The 18,873-nt window shown below is 35.3% G+C and overlaps 1 protein-coding gene across 4 annotated transcripts in view; it reads left to right on the forward strand.

The window, feature by feature from the left end:
* LOC150092682 (condensin-2 complex subunit H2-like) overlaps positions 1–18,873 on the forward strand; it is a 266,667-nt gene that overhangs the window by 171,312 nt on the left and 76,482 nt on the right. For all 4 annotated transcript variants that reach the window (XM_090414632.1, XM_090414635.1, XM_090414633.1 and 1 more), the window contains one exon: positions 9,313–9,434. In XM_090414632.1, coding sequence (XP_090270758.1) covers positions 9,313–9,434 — 122 coding nt within the window. The remainder of the gene's footprint in view (positions 1–9,312; positions 9,435–18,873) is intronic.

The raw sequence follows: 18,873 nt of genomic DNA on the forward strand, positions 1-18,873 counted from the left end.
ATTTATAGTATTTGTTTGTTGCTTTATATAGAAAAGAAATTTTACATACAAATAAAAGTTCATATGCTCCCCCCCCTTTTTTTTTCTAAAGACTATTTAGAGAACAAAAGATTTCGGATCTTTTGTCAGCTAAGCTACACTGATTATATGTTTGCCATTTGATCACATGGGCCATGTACAGTGAATTGTGTTTTCATACATCTAAACATCCAGACATGCTAAAATACACTTTGTATTGGGGGGGGGGGGAAATCAAATAACTCTCTGTCTTTTCTTTAAACACTACTCATACATCTTTCAAATGGCTCACTATCTTTGTTTTCATTTATAGAAAGGGAAAGATCTACCCATCTTCTCTTCCCAAGCATAATACTAAAGCACTAATGCTCCTATCCCATATATCCATTTATATTTGAATAAATGACTATATTACTAAATAAATATAACCTTCACACCACTCACCAAATAACAAACAATCTTCTGTCATATCCTGAATTTACAAAGTGCAGTGTAACCGTAACTTGGCCACTGTGGATGGATGGGAAGATCTGTTAACATCTGGCTTGATGGATTTTTTTTTAGGACTTGGCACATTATATAAGTTACTGGTTATTAGTGCTGCTGAAAGATTTAATTTTTTTGTAATTTAGTTATTAATAATAGGTTAATTTTGTTTGTAGTTTTTTGTTTTCTACTGGTATGTGATAGACTGGATTATTAGTTTTAAGTAAACCATGTATTTTTGCTTAAATTCAATGTTGGCAGTATGGCACCAGTGCTTGGTAGAACAATGATGGCAAAGACATCATGCTTGTTGTGAAAGTTGAAGGATTTAACAAAGAAGAGCAAAACTGGTGACCAAATGTGTACATGTGTTTTAAGAATGAGTGCAAGTTGGGTAGAATGAAGCAAGTGTTAGTGGAGTAGACAGTATTGATGGTTAGACTGGAAAATGTTAATGTTGGAATTAATGATGAATGTATACAGTGGTGGAGAGGATCAAGTTGGGAATTTGGTCTTTTGTCTGGTACAGTTTAATTTGTTTCCTATACTTATTGTCACCAGACATAGAAATACTACAAATAAAAAAAGTGCTTTGGTATATTTACATAAGCTGACACATGTTGAAAAAATTAATATGAAATTATTTTATTAGCTGTAAAATATTTGTCTAAGTATCATAGGCATCTTCAGCACTATAACAACAGTGGAATACTAAATAAAATTACAAAGCGCTGCAAAAAAAAAAGAACACTTTGTGGAAGAAATATAAAGAAAAAAGTGATCAGCATACTCATGAGCAGTGCCAAAGTGCAAGCAAGAATGGTAAGGGAGACCAAATCAGACTATGAGAGAGATTTAGTCAAACAGGCCAAAGTAAACCTAAAAGAGTTTTTTCATTATGTAGCAAGTAAGAGGAAAAATTACTATGGTAGAATGACTTTAAACAATGCTTGTGGTAGGAAGGTGATTGAACCAAAAGAATAGTTGAGTTGCTGAGTGATCATTTTGCAAAGGTGTATCATCCAGGTGGTGATTTTGCAGTTACTGATATTACAGATATTACAGAGATTCATATCAACATTGCGGTAGATGAACCAGAAGTGTTCAGCATATTAAAAAATATGAATGTGAAACACAGCAGTGGGACTTGATGGCAATCAGCCCGTGTACTGTGTGAATGTGCAGAAGAATTGACATTGCCTCTGATGAAATTGTTCAATTTAAGTCTCATCTCTGGCAAAGTTCCAAGGGAGTGGAAAGTAGGTAAGATAGTGGCATTGCATAAAGGTGGCTCCAAGACAGAGGTAGCAAACTACCGCCCAATTAATATATCAGGAGTGGTTTTTAAAGTATTGGAAAAGTTGATGAAAGGTAAAATATAACAGTGGGATGTGATACTCTATAATGGGTAGCATTGTTTTGTAAAGGAAAGTGACTTGGCAAAGTTGAGCAGTACTCAACTTTGCTAAGGCATTTGACAGAATACTACATGAAAAAATATTACAAAAACTGTAGAGAATGGGAATAGATATGAGGCTAGTAGCATGGATGGGGAATGGCTGATGAACAGACACCACAGAGTAGTATATGGTGGAGTGGAGTCTAAGAGAACGATGGTGACTGAGTACCTCACGGGATCGGTATACTAGGGGGGCCACTACTCTTTAATTTGTATATCAATGACATAGGGAAAGATTTAAGAGTGGATATTCAGTTGTTTGCTGATAATGCAAAAATGGCAAGAGCAATAGTTGAGAAAGGTGATACAGATATCCTGCAGGATGATTTAAATAAATTGGCAGTATTGTCAAATGATAATGATTTTTGATTTAATGTTGCAAAATGTAAGGTTATGCACTTTGGGTTGAAAAGATTGCATATGGTGTATCATATTGATGGTACTGGTTTTGCAGGAAATTGATGAGGCTAAGGACTTGGGGATAATGGTGGACAAAGAGTTGAAGTTCAGAAGGCATATTGCAAAAGTTGGTAAAATAGCTCACTGAATTACTTGGATTTTGAAAAATATGCTAACAAGGAAATATAAGGAAGTTATTATCCCCTCTTTATAAGACTATGATTTGGCTATATCTTGACTACTGCACACTGATATGGCTATCTGGGTTTCTTGGGGACCAGGAGGTGGTAGAGAGGATTCAGAGATGAGAGACCAAGATGGTGGAATACTCCCTGTGAGGATAGATTAGGAGGTTTGTGGGTTACAAAGTTTAATTGATAGGCAGAAAAGAGGGAATATGATAGAAACTTTTAAGATATTAAAGGGGTTTTATAAAATTGATGCAAGTGAAATTTTTCAGTATATGACAAATAGTCAGAGAATTAGGGGCCATTCATGGAAGTTGTTTAAGAGTGTGGCTAGTAAGAGTGTGTGGACCAGATTTTTTGTATGGAGAGTGGTGAGTGGAATGGGTTGCCAGAATTGGTTGTGAGTTCTCTGACATTGAATGGATTCAAGGAGAAGTATGGCAGTTGATTTGGGTCTCCCTCGATGAATCTCCAGACTCCATGGAGATGCTGTAAATGATAATAATAAATAAAAAAATCGATTTAAAAAGTACCACTACAGCATCAATTGATGGTCATTAATTCTTTGATTCTTTTTCTTTTCTTTTAATTTTATTTTGTGTTCCATTGTATTATACTGAAGATACCTATGATACTTAGGCAAAAATTTTGCAGCTAATAAATTTATTTCACCTAGGCTTAGGTTTCTGTCTTCAATTTTTTTTCAAAGAGAAAAGTGTTGAGAAAATTTGTAGAACAGATGAGCCAATAATAATTGTAAGCACCTCTTAAACTGCTCATCACTAACTTAACATGATGTTATGTTAGTGATGAGCCATGTTCCGACATAAAGATGTGCACAAATTCACATGGAGAGATGACGCAAGCAACAAGTGGTCTTGATATCATCATGCTGGTTTAGAGTACTAAAGTATATAAAGGATTTGAAATAGGAAGTGAAAAATCATTTACTTGTGATCGAGATAAAAATTAATATCATACTGAAAAGAAAAATGTAAGAAATATAAAGGATTTGAAATAGGAAGTGAAAAATCATTTACTTGTGATCGAGATAAAAATTAATATCATACTGAAAAGAAAAATGTAAGAAATTTTTTTTAAAAAAAGAATCCAAGTGGAACAGCTTTTAGATGTCAAGTGTAAACTCAAGTGTATAAATATTATTAGAAAAAAATAAAGAGTGTGAAAGTGGTAATCATCCTTGAAGATTCATTGGCAGACTTTGAAGAAAAAAACATTGATTGACTCAGCCAAAGTGGCATGAATAAAGTTGTCTGTAAGGATACCAAAACACAGACCATCACAGGACCCGAGAAATCAAAGAGGCAGTAATAGAAAAGGAGAAAGTATACTGATGTTTCTATCAGGTAAATGAGCATATATGCTGAGAGAATACCAACAAAATATGAAAGGAAGTGAAACAGTATGTAAAAATTACTAAAACAAAAGTCGTAGGAAGACTGATAATAATATAAAAGATAAATATCAGAAAGGTAGCAAAATGATCCTTTGTTTTTTATTCTTTTTGTTGACATCACTCTCACCCATGAAAGGTTGTAAACCTATAGTACATCAGTATTGATGGTAGGCTAAGGACTTTCTATCTTGGCCTCATCTGCCTTCACAGTGCAGATGCGGCCAAGTGGACAATGAAATTCACATCCCACTTAAAGACAATTTACGGATTTAAAGAATAAATTCAAAATATCTGCTTTCAAACTAACATCCTGGTGGTTTGAAAGTGGGTACTCCAACCAGGGTAGAAGTGGAAGATAAAGGAATCAGAAATAATAAAGGTGACATGAAAACTGGTTATCACTAGTTTTCATGTCACATATTAAAGATATTCTAGATGTTTGAAGTAAATGATTTGAAACAATGTTAAATGAAACAAGAAGTAACAGAACAGTGATAGAAAATATTCAAGAGGAATGCCATTGGCGTACATATCAATACTTGAGGTAGAAAAAGCCATCAGAAACATGAAATGTTGAAAGGCAGCTTCAGTGGATGATATTTAACTAGAAATACCCAAGAATGAAGGCATAAAATTTTTTTACAGTGGCTAAACTGCAGAATTCAGAAGGTTGAATTCCAGATGATTAGAGTTCTCATAGTGCCCATCCTATTAAACAGGGTAAAATGAAACGTTACGAGAATTACAGAATTTCCCTACTAAGTGTTCCATGTATGATTTATGCAATCACACTTGAGAACAGGCTAAGAAAAATTGCAGAAGAGAAACTTTGAAAAGAACAAGCTATATTCATACGAAATAGAGGTTGTTGAGATCAAATTTTCACTTTATGACAAATAGTTGAGAATCCTGGAAATACAACAGGAGTCAGTATTTAAGTTTTGTAAATCTGGAAAAGCATATGACAAGGTGCCAAGCAAAAAGCTATTCAGGACACTACAATTATGTGGCATAAATAAAATTCCTTATCGAGCAATATGTAGTCTATATTCAAGTTGTAATCAGTAGTTCAAATTGAAGGAGATAAAGAAAGATGGTATAATGTAAATTCAAGTGTAAGACAAGGGTGTACACTATCTCCACTGTTATTCACCATTTGTATGGAATATATTATGAAGGAAAGTGGCATTAAACCTGGTATCAGAATTGGAGATGTTATACTCAACTTATTGCAGATGATATATTCCTAAATCCCCTCCCCCCAAAGTGAAGTACTGGTTCTTGGTGGAGCAGACCTCTCAGTGTGATGGTACTGGTCCATTTCTTTCTTTATTCATTTTCTATGCTTTTCTTTCTGTATTCTATGCTGTAATTCTCTTGATCTTTTTCATTAATCATGTCTTCCACACCATCACTGGGAACCAATGCCTTGCTGCCATGTTTGATGTGCAACCCATGTGCATTAGTACTGCACATCTGACAAGGAGATCCTGGTAGTCTTGAACTACATTGACTTCTGCTTCAGCAAGATGGAAGGTCCTGGGTGACAGTATGGCATTCCAGGTAGCCCTGATATTCCACTCCTGAATGCAGGCATTGCTTGCTGAAAACTGGACATCAATGTTTGGCTCCATAGTGGGTGGGGGGTGCTCTGGTGCTGAAACAAACTTCCTTTGAATACGAATAATTTTTCATCCTCTAGTTTATCACAGGTCCTCAACAAGCCCAATTATGTCTATAAACCATTGCAATAACAATCAAAAATAAAATCAAGAAACAAAAACCATCAGAGACAGCAATAAACATAGCTGTTATAATATTGTACTTCAACTAAAGAATGTCCACTTGGGAAAATGTCACCCTTCATCCATCACACACACAACTTGTTAATACCTATCAGACAGCCAGTCTCCAATTCACTGCACTAATCTATTATCCAACCCCATCTGTTCCAGTTTAACTACTAATTTGTCATGTGATAATCTACTGAAAGCCTTTGCATAATCTAAATATACGAGGGTTATTTGAAAAGTTTGGTAAAAAAAAAGTTAAACACTTTTTTTTTTTTTTAGAAAAAAATCACCTTTATTTCTCAATATAGTCTTCATCATGGTACATTTGGTCCAGCAAGTTTCCAATTTTTTCATCCCATCTAAAAAAGTTGGATTTGTTAAATTGTACAAAATGGTCGTTTGACAGCCTTGATGACATCCTTGTTCAAAGAAAATGTTTTCCCACTGATTCACATTTTTAAGTTTGGGAATAAGAAGTTGCACAGGTCCAGAGAATACGATGGATGGGGAACCAATTCGATGGATGTCCAATATATGGCCAATGTGTGGGATGGTGCATTGTCTTGATGAAAGAATACTTTTTGTGTGCCAATCTTGGCTGTTTTTTCTTCAGTTCTTCTTTTAAATGGCCCAACAATGACTCATAATAGGCTCCTGTTATTGTCTTACACTTTTCCAATTAGTCTATCATGATAATTCCTTGGGAATCCCCAAAAAAAGTGGTCTTCCATAACAATACCATGGATTTTGTCAATCATTTCGTTCATGGTGACCTCAGTCAGGCATCTGGAGCACGCTTCATCTTCGATGGACTTGCAACCACGTTTAAACTTATTTATCCAAAAATAAATAGTCTTTAATGCTGGTGCAGAGTCTCCATGAACTGCATGGAGACTCTGCAAGATGATACGTACCTACACTGGTACGAATGAACGAATTGTGTCACCGTCTATTGGAAATTTACCAAACCTTTCAGTCAACCCTCATACCTCTGTATATGCATCTCCCCCTTGAACAATCATCCCCCTCATATTTGACAAGAAACTACATTTCCTCCCTCGCATACACACTTGACATTGAACATTCTTTACATCCTGTCTTCCATCTCTTGGACTGCTGACAGATGTTCTTTGTTCCAGTTGTGCTGTGTACTAATTAGATAGAAACTTGATTATGAGCCTAAAGTCTATGCTTCTGCAGAGTATACTCTGTAATGGTTGGATCATATCTGCCATCAAACCATGAGAATTGCAACTGGAGCATTTGAAACCTCACTGATCCCTAGTCAGATGTCAGGGTAAATGAATCACTATTGTTGCTTCAATGCCAGCAGCTGTCTCTGCAGCATGCTACCAAAATAAAATCTCTTCCAGACTATCCCATGTGCCACTATTTTTTGCCCAGGGTGGAAGAATCTGTACATCAAACTGCCATGTAATACTTGGCTTGCAAACAAAAGCCCTTACAAGCTCTAGATTATTGGGGTAGACAACATTTCACAGATGCCATTAAATATGCTACTGCCATGACATTCATATATACTACCATGCAGCTTTTCTTTCTGTGTGATACCTAAGCATTCCATCCTCCTATTATCTACTCAGCAGCTCTGTTAAGCACATAGAATGGAATACTCTGATTTTGTGCCTCTTTACACAGATGGTTCAAAATCAGTGTCTCTAGTGGGAACTTTTGCTGTCTTTCCAGACAGCATATCTGCTCATATATCACTGGAATGTTAACAACTTTACTGCTTGGCTGTATGCGATGGAGCTTTCCTTAAACTACATAAAATTGCAACACTTTCAGAGATACATTATAGATACAGATTCATGACTCTACAGACAATAAGATGTCTAGAGCTGCAGCAACACCAGGCTCTCGTATCCAACATATCCTCTCTCAGTTATGGATGCTACATTTAGACTTGTGCTTCTGTTGGATTCCAGGTCACATGATTAAGGGAAATGAGGTTGCAGCTAGGCCAGCTTGTGTCTCAATTTTCACCATCTACCTGTCTCCTACACCAACTATCAGCATACTGTAAGACAGAAACATTTATTCCAGTGACAGTCATCATGGAATAGAGAGAGAGAGAGAGACCAATAACATGCTCCATCAGGTCAAGCCTGAAATCAAATCGTAACAGTCTTGTCTATGCAATAACCATAAAGAGAAAGCTGTTCTTGCTCAACTCCACTGGGTCATATTAATCTTGGCCCTCTCCTATCTTCACATAGTTAAAAAGCATCAACTCCATTGATGTTTTTTAACTATGTTAAGAATTGTTGAGTCAAGGATGTTCAAATCTTACAGCAATTATGCATTTGTTTTATGTTCTGTGCAATGAGTCCCGGTGATTTTCATGAAGCATTTAATTTCAAAAGCCAACAGTTTCCTCTCTGCTTCTTTTTTTAAGGTCCAAGTTTCTGTCCTATAGAGGGGGCTGTTGTAGTATTATACTTTTGTATAATTTTATTTTTAGAGTTGTAGGAATTTTGTTGTTTTTTGCAAATTTTATTCAGTTTATTCATCATTGACCATGCTATGGCAAGTCTATTTTATTATTGCTGTCATTTAAAGTTGAAGACAAATATGCTCCTAAGTAATTAAAACTATTAACTTGATTTGTGGTTTACTAATTAAGTGTTATCTGTATATCTCCTTGGTGTCTTCCAATTTTCATTATCTTAGTTTTACTTTAATGTATAATCATATTATAATTTTTGCAGGTTTCTTGTAATTTTGCAAGCTGGAGATTTGATTTGTTATCTGTTAAGAGCAGATCACAGACTGAGAAAAATTAGCAGAGTGAACAGATGTCAGCAGTGGTAGAATCATATTAAATATGAAGATATTAGGAAGGAAGTTGACATTGTTAACATTCAGTTCAGGAATGTGTGAGCAGATGTAATCTGGGTAGTACAGTCACCAGGATGCAGGACCTAGAGGAAGACCATATACTAGGTCTATTTATATAAGCTTTTGCAATATTGGAGTCTTGACAGATAGCAGACTCATGTGATTAAAAGTTAGTAATAATGTAAGCTTTTTCATGTGCTATCATCACATCCTTTTCACTTGATGGTATATATCAAGAATTTGATGATTTATTGTCGCTTATGTATTGCAATGAGTTTGTGCTCTGAAGATAATTTGCTTGAAATCTAGCAAAATATTAGGGGGTAATTAAATACCTTATTTATTATTTATAGTTTTGGTGTCATTTACTTTGTGTTGAAGAATAATAAACAATTTATATACTTTTATATAAGTAGCTTTAAAATTTATAAAGTTTGTATATACAGTTTCAAAGTCTCCAGTTGAATACATAAATATCAATCCTTTAATAAACATCAATGTTTTTACTTTGATTTAATGGACAGCATTCATATAAATAATCACACAGTTTCTTTCTTCTTTTTTTTTTTTTTTTCAGTTTGATTTGACTTCTTTTTTTAGTTTTCTGTTTGTTTTCTTTTTCTTTTTTTTGTAATTTTCTTTTTTTTCTTTTTTAACACCAGATAAATTGTAAATAAAACAATATTGCAGGTTATCCACCAGATTATAAAATTTGCTCAAACCCACTCAAATTACCTGAAATATCTGCACTTGATACAATTTGGTGCACAGAACTAAAGAAACGAAAAGAAAATCTGAAGAAATTGAAGCTGGTAGGTGTGCATTCTATTTATTTGCAATAAAAGACTATTTTAATATAAATTTTGCATTGTTTCAAATTTTTGGAATATTCTACTAACAAAAAACAGTTGAAATAAAAAGTGTTTGTCAGAAACTCTGCAGTTTAATCAGCTACAAAAAATTCCTTAATTTACATAGAGCAGTTCATCTGTTTATATAATTGCAGCTAAAATTACTTCTATAAAATCTTTTAGTATCTGTATTAGTTTCTACTATATGGTAAATTTTTGAGAAACTTAATAGATTAAATAATTAGCTGTTTAGAAGACAATTCTGTATACACTTCACATTTTATTCATATTTAACCCATTAACATACAACGACGTCTGTGACAAGTCTTTTGTTTATTGCACCAAAATTAATTTTGATGTATCGCAGACGTTACGAAGTTTGCATCAATTTCAAATGAATTTAGAGCCAACTTTAAAAATAATTTATATGTCAAAAGGTTAATTTATTGCATTTTTGTCATTTATCTTATTATTAAATGAGCTACAATGAATAAAATGTATTTTATCTTATGGTTGCACATCAGCAGTTACTCTATTTAATAGTAGAATGTATTAACTGTAATAAATCCAGTAATCTTTGTATTATCCAACCAGTGAAAGGGCAATTTGCTGGTTGGATAATTGAAGGATTGGATAACCAAAGACAGATTTATATGTACTCTATCAGAAGTCAGTTGACACACTAACCCATTCAAGGTTCAGTTAATTAAGGTTTATTCATTTAAAGATTGCAAAGTTTGTGATGTTTGGGGTCACTTGGTTAAAATCAATGGACTTTCATTTTCTGATTCCGAGAATTTAATTTTCTTTGGATAGTTTAAATTTTGCTATTTATTATTTAGAGGAGTTCAGAGGAGATATATTAACTTTATTTTGAAGCATACACTTATATATTTAGTGTGAGGGAGGAAAACAAAACATATCTATTCCTTCAAAAATACCACGAAAATCTGCTTTAAAAGTAATAATAAATTTATATCTCACTGAAGTGTTGGGATTTTTTTGTCTGTCAATTTTTTTTCAAGTTAGTACAGTGAAAATAAGATATGTTTATTAGTATTCTTTTACTTTAGTTAATAGGATGAAATGAATGCACAGTAAATTTTTTCTCTTTTATCAAGTAGACTTGAAAATAATTATAAACATTACAAATTTCTCTAAAGATTGAAAACTTATGGCACATTGGAGAGCTTGTTTTGATGACACTCTTTGGTTGGAAAGAAAGGGAAGTTAACCAGTCCACAATATCATTGGCAACACCTGACACTGTTAAGTTGTCAAGGCACTGTTGTCAGAAGAGTGTAATGACATGACAGGGCATATTATTTCTGTGCTATGCTATTTTGGCACTTAAGGCTAGCTGCTGAAATGGCACCCATAGATGATGGTACATCAAGTGTAGAGAGTGCAGTGAAAGTAAATTTTTTCCAAATGATGCTTTTAGAGGATTGGAGTGTACATTCCTGTTTAAATCTGAATGCATACTCCACAGATACTGTTCAACATAACCCTTGAAGGAACCAATTAGATAACTGCATCAGTGCATGTTCAAATGCATTGCAGTTTGCTATTCATGTATTGTGTTTGTTATATAATACCGAATAAGTCGGAAGTTTATTGTTTTGTTTTATTTGTTTTAAAGTTTACTTGTTTTATATATGCATATATACAAATTATAACCAATTATATCATTTAAGGTTCATCTTAATAACACACTGATTAAAATACTTATTATTCATTCTCATTTTTGCTAATTACTGTAACTGTCACACTTAAAAAAAAAAAAAAAAAAAAAAAGCACATAGCTATGAATTTGCAAAAAGTGCTAGAAACCTAGCTATCACTGCCAGTCTCATACAGTGGTAGAAGATTTTTTCCATATAGAAACTTTGGTTTTTCATCCCACAACCAGGCAAATCAACCAGAATAATACATACAGTTTACACACACACACACACACACCAATATATATTTAGATATAAGACTTAACCACCTTATCTTGAAATTATAGTTACATAAGCCAATCTGGGCAGGTGAAGGGCCCGAAAGGCATTTAAATACCACAGATTATTTATATTATGATTATGATTATTATTATTATTATAGCACATTTAGTACTGTGGATAAGTTAATGTGATAATACAGAAGCCAACCTTGCTCTAGAAACCCAAAGAATTTTTCTCATGCCACTTCCTAATGCCTCCAATAAGCAGATCAGTAGTCTCACAAGAGGCAGCGAAAATCATCTATCATATTTTCATATTCCAAATTGATTACTTAACTTTACTGATTCTATATAGAAATTAAGTAAATAATAATAACATCTCTCTATTCTTATAGATCTTTCTAAATTGCACTAATTCTATTTAATCTAATCATACTAACTCTTACCTTCTTCTGCCTGCAACCATATGCATGCTGATCATTAATTGCTTATACAAGGGTTTGCTGAAGAAACTTATGATAATCACCAAGAAGGAATTGAGGTAGAACCATGTAACTTGCACATTACTCTATGCATTCCCCACGAATTGTTACACATTTATTACAAAGATGCTGCATTATTTGCAATCCTCTGAGAAAAAATTCTTTCCCTTTTTTGTGCAAACTAGTCCTCAGCTGCAGATATTACTTCATCATCTGTGGTAAATTTTGTTCCTTTCAAGTTGTTTCTTTAAATTTGGGAATGGGAAATAGTCAGATGGGGTCAGGTCTGGTGAATAGGGTGGTTAAGGCAGACATTAAAAGTTCAAGTTGTGTATTGTCTGTTGGGTTTCTTGAGCAGTGTGCCGCAAGTGCGTTGTCCTGCAAAAGCAACACGCCGATGCTCAGTTTCCTTGCGGTGTTTTTTCTTTTAGTTCCTTCAGAACTGTTGAGTAAACTGCTGCTGTAACAGTTTCACCTTTTTTGAGGTACTTCCTTTCTCTGCTGACTTTTGGGTTCAGAACTTCTTTGGCCTTGGAGAACTTTTGTGTCTCCACTCTGTTGACACTGTTATTTGGTCTCTGGATCATAGTGAAGTGATGAAGCCATGTTCTCTCTTTTAGTTAGTATTTGAACATTTGGGGACCCACTTTGCTGAGAGCTTTTGCATGTCCAGATGTTAGTGGATAATGACCCCCGCCCATTCCTCGTATTTCCTCAGAATCTTTGCAATGTTTTTGGTTGGTATTCATCTTTCATCAAGGATCATGGTATGCACTGCATCAATGTTTTCAGTGTGATCTCTGAGGGAGGTTTTCCTGACCTGGGGCATCTGTTGTCTCAGAATGCCCAGTTTTTAACTTAGCCACCCATTTGACAACTGTTGGATATGCCGGGATACAGTCTCCTAAAGTCCAACACTAATTCTGATGAATCTCAGTTGCAGACTTTTCCTTGCAGCATGAAAAACTTGAGATCATGGCCTGCATTTCTGTGTCTTCAAATTTCTTAAAAACCTCTGACATGTCTTATATGTTCTAAAAGAAAGAGAAAAAAATTCTTACAATTTCATGAAACACAGGGTTTAAAGGATTTTAAGACATGTTCTTTCTTGTGGTTATATCAGTTGCTTTAATATCATTTCTATTCTAGGTGTTTATCAGAACTTTACAACCCCCCCCCCTCGTCTATACAGAATAACTGAAAATTTTCAAAATTTTATTCCAGGATATTTATGTTAGTAAAAAAGGATATAACATCCTAACTAATCATAATATCCAAACCATCTGGATGAAGACCAGAAATTTTATTTTTAAATCCAAAGTGTTTTTTATATAAGTAGTTCTTCTAGTTATATCCTTGTTTACTAATATTCCTTTATCTGACACCATTGAATTATTTCAAGAAGAATTTTCTTCAGCTGTTGTCAAACTACTAGCATGAGAAAGGTGGATACTCCAAGAGGATGAGAATGCATGTGTAGAAAGGAATGGAATGACCTAGGATCAAGAGGAAACAGTTGTATTTCAAGAGGGTTCTAAAATGGCTCCAGTTGAGCATGGAGAAATCACATCGAATGAGTGATATTAGTGAAACTAGCTGTTGTGTTTGTATACAAATGCTAGAAGTGTAAGAAACAAGGCAGATGAAATGGATGCATTAATTGAGTCTATTCACCCAAAAGTTGTTGGAATAAGTGAGACATGGTTAGATGAGGACGACATCCTGACAGGAATAGAGATGGAAGGGTATGGTGTGTTTTGTGAGGATAGAAAGGGTAAAAAAGGAGGGGGAGTGCTATTGATGATAGAGAAAGAGTTATGTCCATACAAAGTAGAAATGCAAGAGGGAAATAGTGTCAGTAGTTTTGAGGCAGTATGGTGTGAGCAGAGGTGAACAGAATGAAATACATTTACACCCCGAGTTACGTAAGTAATGCGTTCCGTAAACCTTTATGTAAGTCGAATTTATAAATTACATGCATTCAATAAAATGTTCAATGGCTGCTCATACTGCTGTCTTACATTAATTTTTTTGCCATTAATATTAAATATTTGATTAAACATTCATTGACATTAAATATTTGTTCAGGCAAATATTCCCCCTCCTCAATTATTTCTGCCAGAAGTTTGGGAAATCGACTTGTTGCGTCTGTGTCTGCACTTGCTGCATCACTCGTGATTTTGATGCTGTGCAGATTTGTACATTTCTTGAATCATTCGAACCATCCAGCACTAGCTTTCAATGTACTCTCCATGTCCATGATGCCGGCCTGCTCTTTTAAATCCTTATATAAGGACATAGCCTTCTCCTGGATAATCAGCAAACTTAATGGTATTCGCTTCAGTGTCAGATCATCGATCCAGTGAGAGAGTAATAATGTCGGAGACATGATTACTGAGACAACAGTAATAATTGTGCCCTTCAGTGCTACCACACCTTTTGTGCTTTCAACAATGCGAACTTTATCCTTCACTATTGTATTCACAGTAGTGTCGAAATGGGTCGATTTATTTCCTGAGCTATTGTTAATAGAACTTTCACGCCTTCATATATAAGAATTATTTTCAACTTAAAGTAATTGCAGACCTTTGTTTTTTTAGATTTATTACCAGTGCATTCGGTTTTGCATTTGCATTCCATTTCAAGGGTAAAAAAAAACAACGAAACTAGTAGTGATAACAAGTGACTGAGCTAACCGCGTGAGGCATCTACTACTGTACGGCAATACGGCTGTCAAAGATGTACCTGTGCAAAGCTGCAAACGTGTTCATATGCACTAATAGATTTATTATGTAACTGCGAATTTACGTAAGTCGCATGTTACGTAACTCGGGGTGTAACTGAACTTGGTTGGATGTTGTTATAGACCTGGTAATGTGGATGGTGGTGACTATCAAATGTATAATCAAATTAGCCAAGCAATAAGAAAAGGGTGATCATTATGGGCGATTTTAATTATGGTAATATAGACTGGTAGGATGAGATAGCAACTGGAAGTAAAGAAAATGAGTTTCGTGAGTTTTTGAGGGACAACTACCTCAGACAGTATCTAACAGAGGGCACACGAGAATTGAGGGTCTTGGATTTGATCATCTCATCAGAAGATGTAATTATAAATCAGGTGTCTAATCACCTATCAATTGGTGAGAATGACCATGAGATGATTACCTGGGTGGTTGCTAGCAGTGTGAGGACCTCAGTGAGAAAGGGGTATATGTGGAACTACAAGGTGTGTGTGGGAGGGAGATTTTGAAGAACTCATGGAGCAATATCCAGGAAAAGGAACGTCACTAGCGGTATGCCTCAGGGATCTGTTTGAGGGCCATTACTGTTTATCTTGTATATTAATGATATTGATGAAGATTTGGATGGAGATATTCAGTTGTTTGCAGATGATGCCAAGTTGGGATGAACCATGAAGAGTAGAGAAGATGTTGTGGCCTTACAAGAAGACTTTAATAAATTGAGTGATTGGGCACGGGAATAGGGATGCGAGTTCAATGTTGCAAAATGTAAGGTTTTAAAATTTGGGAAACAAAGATGGGACTGTAAATTTATGCTTAGTGAGGATATATTGTCTGAGGTGGAGGAAATAAGAGATCTTGGGGTGATAGTGGATAAGGATCTGAAATTTAGGGGACACATTGCCACAATTGTGAAAACAGCACAAAGACTTCTGGGAATGATGTGGAGGACACTGACTTGTAGAAGTAGGGAGATTCTTGTTCCATTGTATAAGGCTTTGATTAGGCCACACATGGACTACTGTTTCCAGATTTGGTCACCTGGTTTTCAGGAGGATGAACAGATGTTGGAAAGGGTCCAGAGGCGACTGACTAAGGTAGTTTCTGACCTCTGGAATATGAGGAAAGATTGAGAAGATGCAATTTACAGTCTGATGGATAGGAGAAAGAGGGGAGATATAACAACTACTTACTAACTTACTATAAGTTAGTAAGGAGTTGTTATAGGATCAATGTTGGAGAGGTTCTACAGAAAACAGTGGGAGATCAAGGCAGAACCAGAGGTTATCCCTGGAAACTGTATAAAGAGGGTGTGAGCAGAGGAGTGAGAAGCAGGTTTTTTGAACATGCAGAGTTGTGAATGATTGGAATGTCCTACCTGAGAGTGTGGTGTCTGCAGAGAATTTGAGTGTATTTAAAGCATGGTATGATGAGCTGTGTGTATGATAATAGGACCTCTTAGATGAGTCTTTGACTCCATGGGGTATTGGGTGATAATAAGAGGGACGTCCAGAAAGTAAGTTCCGATGGGCTGTCAGAGAAACAAAAATATACTTACAAAAAAAAACTTTATTGGAAATTAAAGTAGACATCTTTCACTACTTTTCTACATAATTTCCACCATTGTTCAGGCACTTATCATAATGGGGCACCAAGACTTGTATACCTTTGTCGTAGAAGGTTGCCACCTATGATGCAGATCGCGTATTGACTGTTTCTTTGACCTCGTCTTCGACTTGAAACTACCGGCCACCTAGGAAAGATTTCAAGTGTTCGAACAGGTGAAAGTCACTTGGCATGAGGTCAGGACTATATTGGGGATGGGATGATGGAATTCTTACCAGGTGAAGGTGGAGAGAAGTTGTTGTGTTACACCTGCTGTGTGTGGGCAGGCGTTATCATGAATCAAAACAATGCCCCTGGTAACCTTCTACATCATTTATTCTGGATCACACAACGCAGTTTCTTAAGGGTTTGGCTGTATATATGTTGATTACAGAGCCTTGACTCAATATGTCTACCAGCAAAATACCTTGTCTGTCCCAAAACACAGTGCACATGATTTTCCGAGCAGAAGATTTATTGTTCTTTAATTATATTTTATCATTGTCTTCAATTTCTTCTTGACTGGTGATAAGGTGTGCCTCCACTCCACGGACTGTTGTTTGGATTCAGGGGTTGCGTGCGACATCCAAGTCTCATCCCCGGTGACAAGTCTGCTCAGGAAAGCATTGCCATCCTCATGGTAGCATGTCAAGAATTCCAACGCACTGCCCAGCCGATTCACTTTGTGTTGTTCTATAAGCAACTTCAGCACCCAGTGTGCACACAATTTCATGAAGACATGAAAGTGAAACTTCTGGAAATTGCAGCGAGAGTGACGTCATAGTGAATCCCCTATACTGTCAAATCTTCTCTTCAACTGAACGCACCAAATCGTCAGTCACTAAAGATGGTCACCTGCTTTCATCATCATCGTGCACCTGTCCTTCCTTCATTAAAAAGTCTTACCCATCTTCGTATCATTGAATCACTCATTACATGTTCTCCATAAACCTCAGTAATTTGCCAATGAATTTCAGCTGCTTTAACATTCCTCGCATTCAAGAAACAGATAACTGACCTCGTAATAATTATATTTTATCTTTTAGTAAAAGGAACTTGAAATTGCCCAACTAAAATATCCAGAATTCATCACAAAGTGAAAGAGGGAATTTAGAGGATAGAAGTTTGAGGAGTGCATTATGAAGAAAATTGGTGGAAGAAAAAAAAAATTCAAATCAATTTTCTAAACTTAATATTTCACTCGCAGAATTAAAGTTCTCTTTAGTCTAAATTTCACATGCAACGGGCGATTAGATTTTCTTAGACATTGGAAACACACACCAAGAAGCATAATCACTGTGAGAATGTCTGAAAATGGCACCAACGCCTTGCTAAGGAATCAACAAACTCAGCACACATGCACACCATTGTGATCTCAATGCTGCAGTGAAAATATTTAAAAATGGAACTTACTTTTTGGATCTCTTGTAATAATTATATTTTATCTTTTAGTAAAAGGAACTTGATTTGGTTGAAGGGGTTTGTATGTGACTGAGAGATGGAATGTTTTCATAATATTAGCAACATCTCAGAGGTTCCTTGAATATATGGAATTAATATTCTATGAGAATCATCTCTTGTAGAATTTGGACAAAAATAATTTATGAATTCATGGATTTAAAGAAGTGATTTTCTTGAGGGTTCAAATTTTGCGTTCAGAAAATGCTGTTGAAGAATAAACTGCATGGGCTCTTTATAGTAATGATTTGAAAATACCATATTTCTGTGAAGGGTGGTACACTAAGTACACTAATATCTGATAGATATAGCAGCCAGAGAAAATAGGTTTGCTTGTTGTGAGTAAACTATTTTTTCTCATTTTATATAGGTTTTGTCCAACTAAAATATCCAGAATTCATCATAAAGTGAAAGAGGGAATTTAGACGATAGAAATTTGAGGAGTGCATTATGAAGAAAATTGGTGGAAGAAAAAACACTTTAAAATTAATTTTCTAAACTTAATATTTCACTCTCAAAATTAAAGTCCTCTTTAGTTTAAGAAATAACAACAGATTACCTATTACAAGATCAGACAAAGAAAATGTTAAGCCTGTTTTAGACTTCATAACTTACAAACATAAAGTGGATATTCTTCTCTGAAATCATAGTATCATTTGGCAGTTGAAAGGACCCTACCAGTAATCATCATCATCATCAAATTCCTGCCATGTACCCTCAAGGGGTGTACAGGATATGACAGTACAACATGAAAAAATTACATCATTACTAACTTCCTATCTTCAATTTTCCTCCAAATCAGTCTGTTACTTGTCAAGACTCCAACATTATCAGATCTTATATTTCTATCGTCTAAGGCACTTTGTACCATATCAATCCACCTATATCTTGGTCTTCCTCTGGGTCGTTTTCCTGCCAACCTGGCAGAGAACACTTGTTTTGCTAATCTTTCCTCTCCCATTCTATTTAAGTGACCATACCATCTGAGATTAGCTCTGCTAACGCATTCCTGGATGCTGACAATGTCAAGTTCTTTCCTAATATCCTCATTTTTAATATGATATTGCCATTGATGCCATCTGTTCACGCCTCTAATCTTTCTCAGGACTCTCATATCTGCGGTCTCTAGTCTTTGGTCAAGTGTTTTACTTCTGACCCAGCTCTCA

Source organism: Typopeltis vanoorti, chromosome 25 (genome assembly GCF_054136105.1).
Source record: "Typopeltis vanoorti isolate ZY-2024b chromosome 25, IOZ_Tvanoo_1.0, whole genome shotgun sequence".
NCBI classification, from domain to species: Eukaryota; Metazoa; Arthropoda; class Arachnida; order Uropygi; family Thelyphonidae; genus Typopeltis; species Typopeltis vanoorti.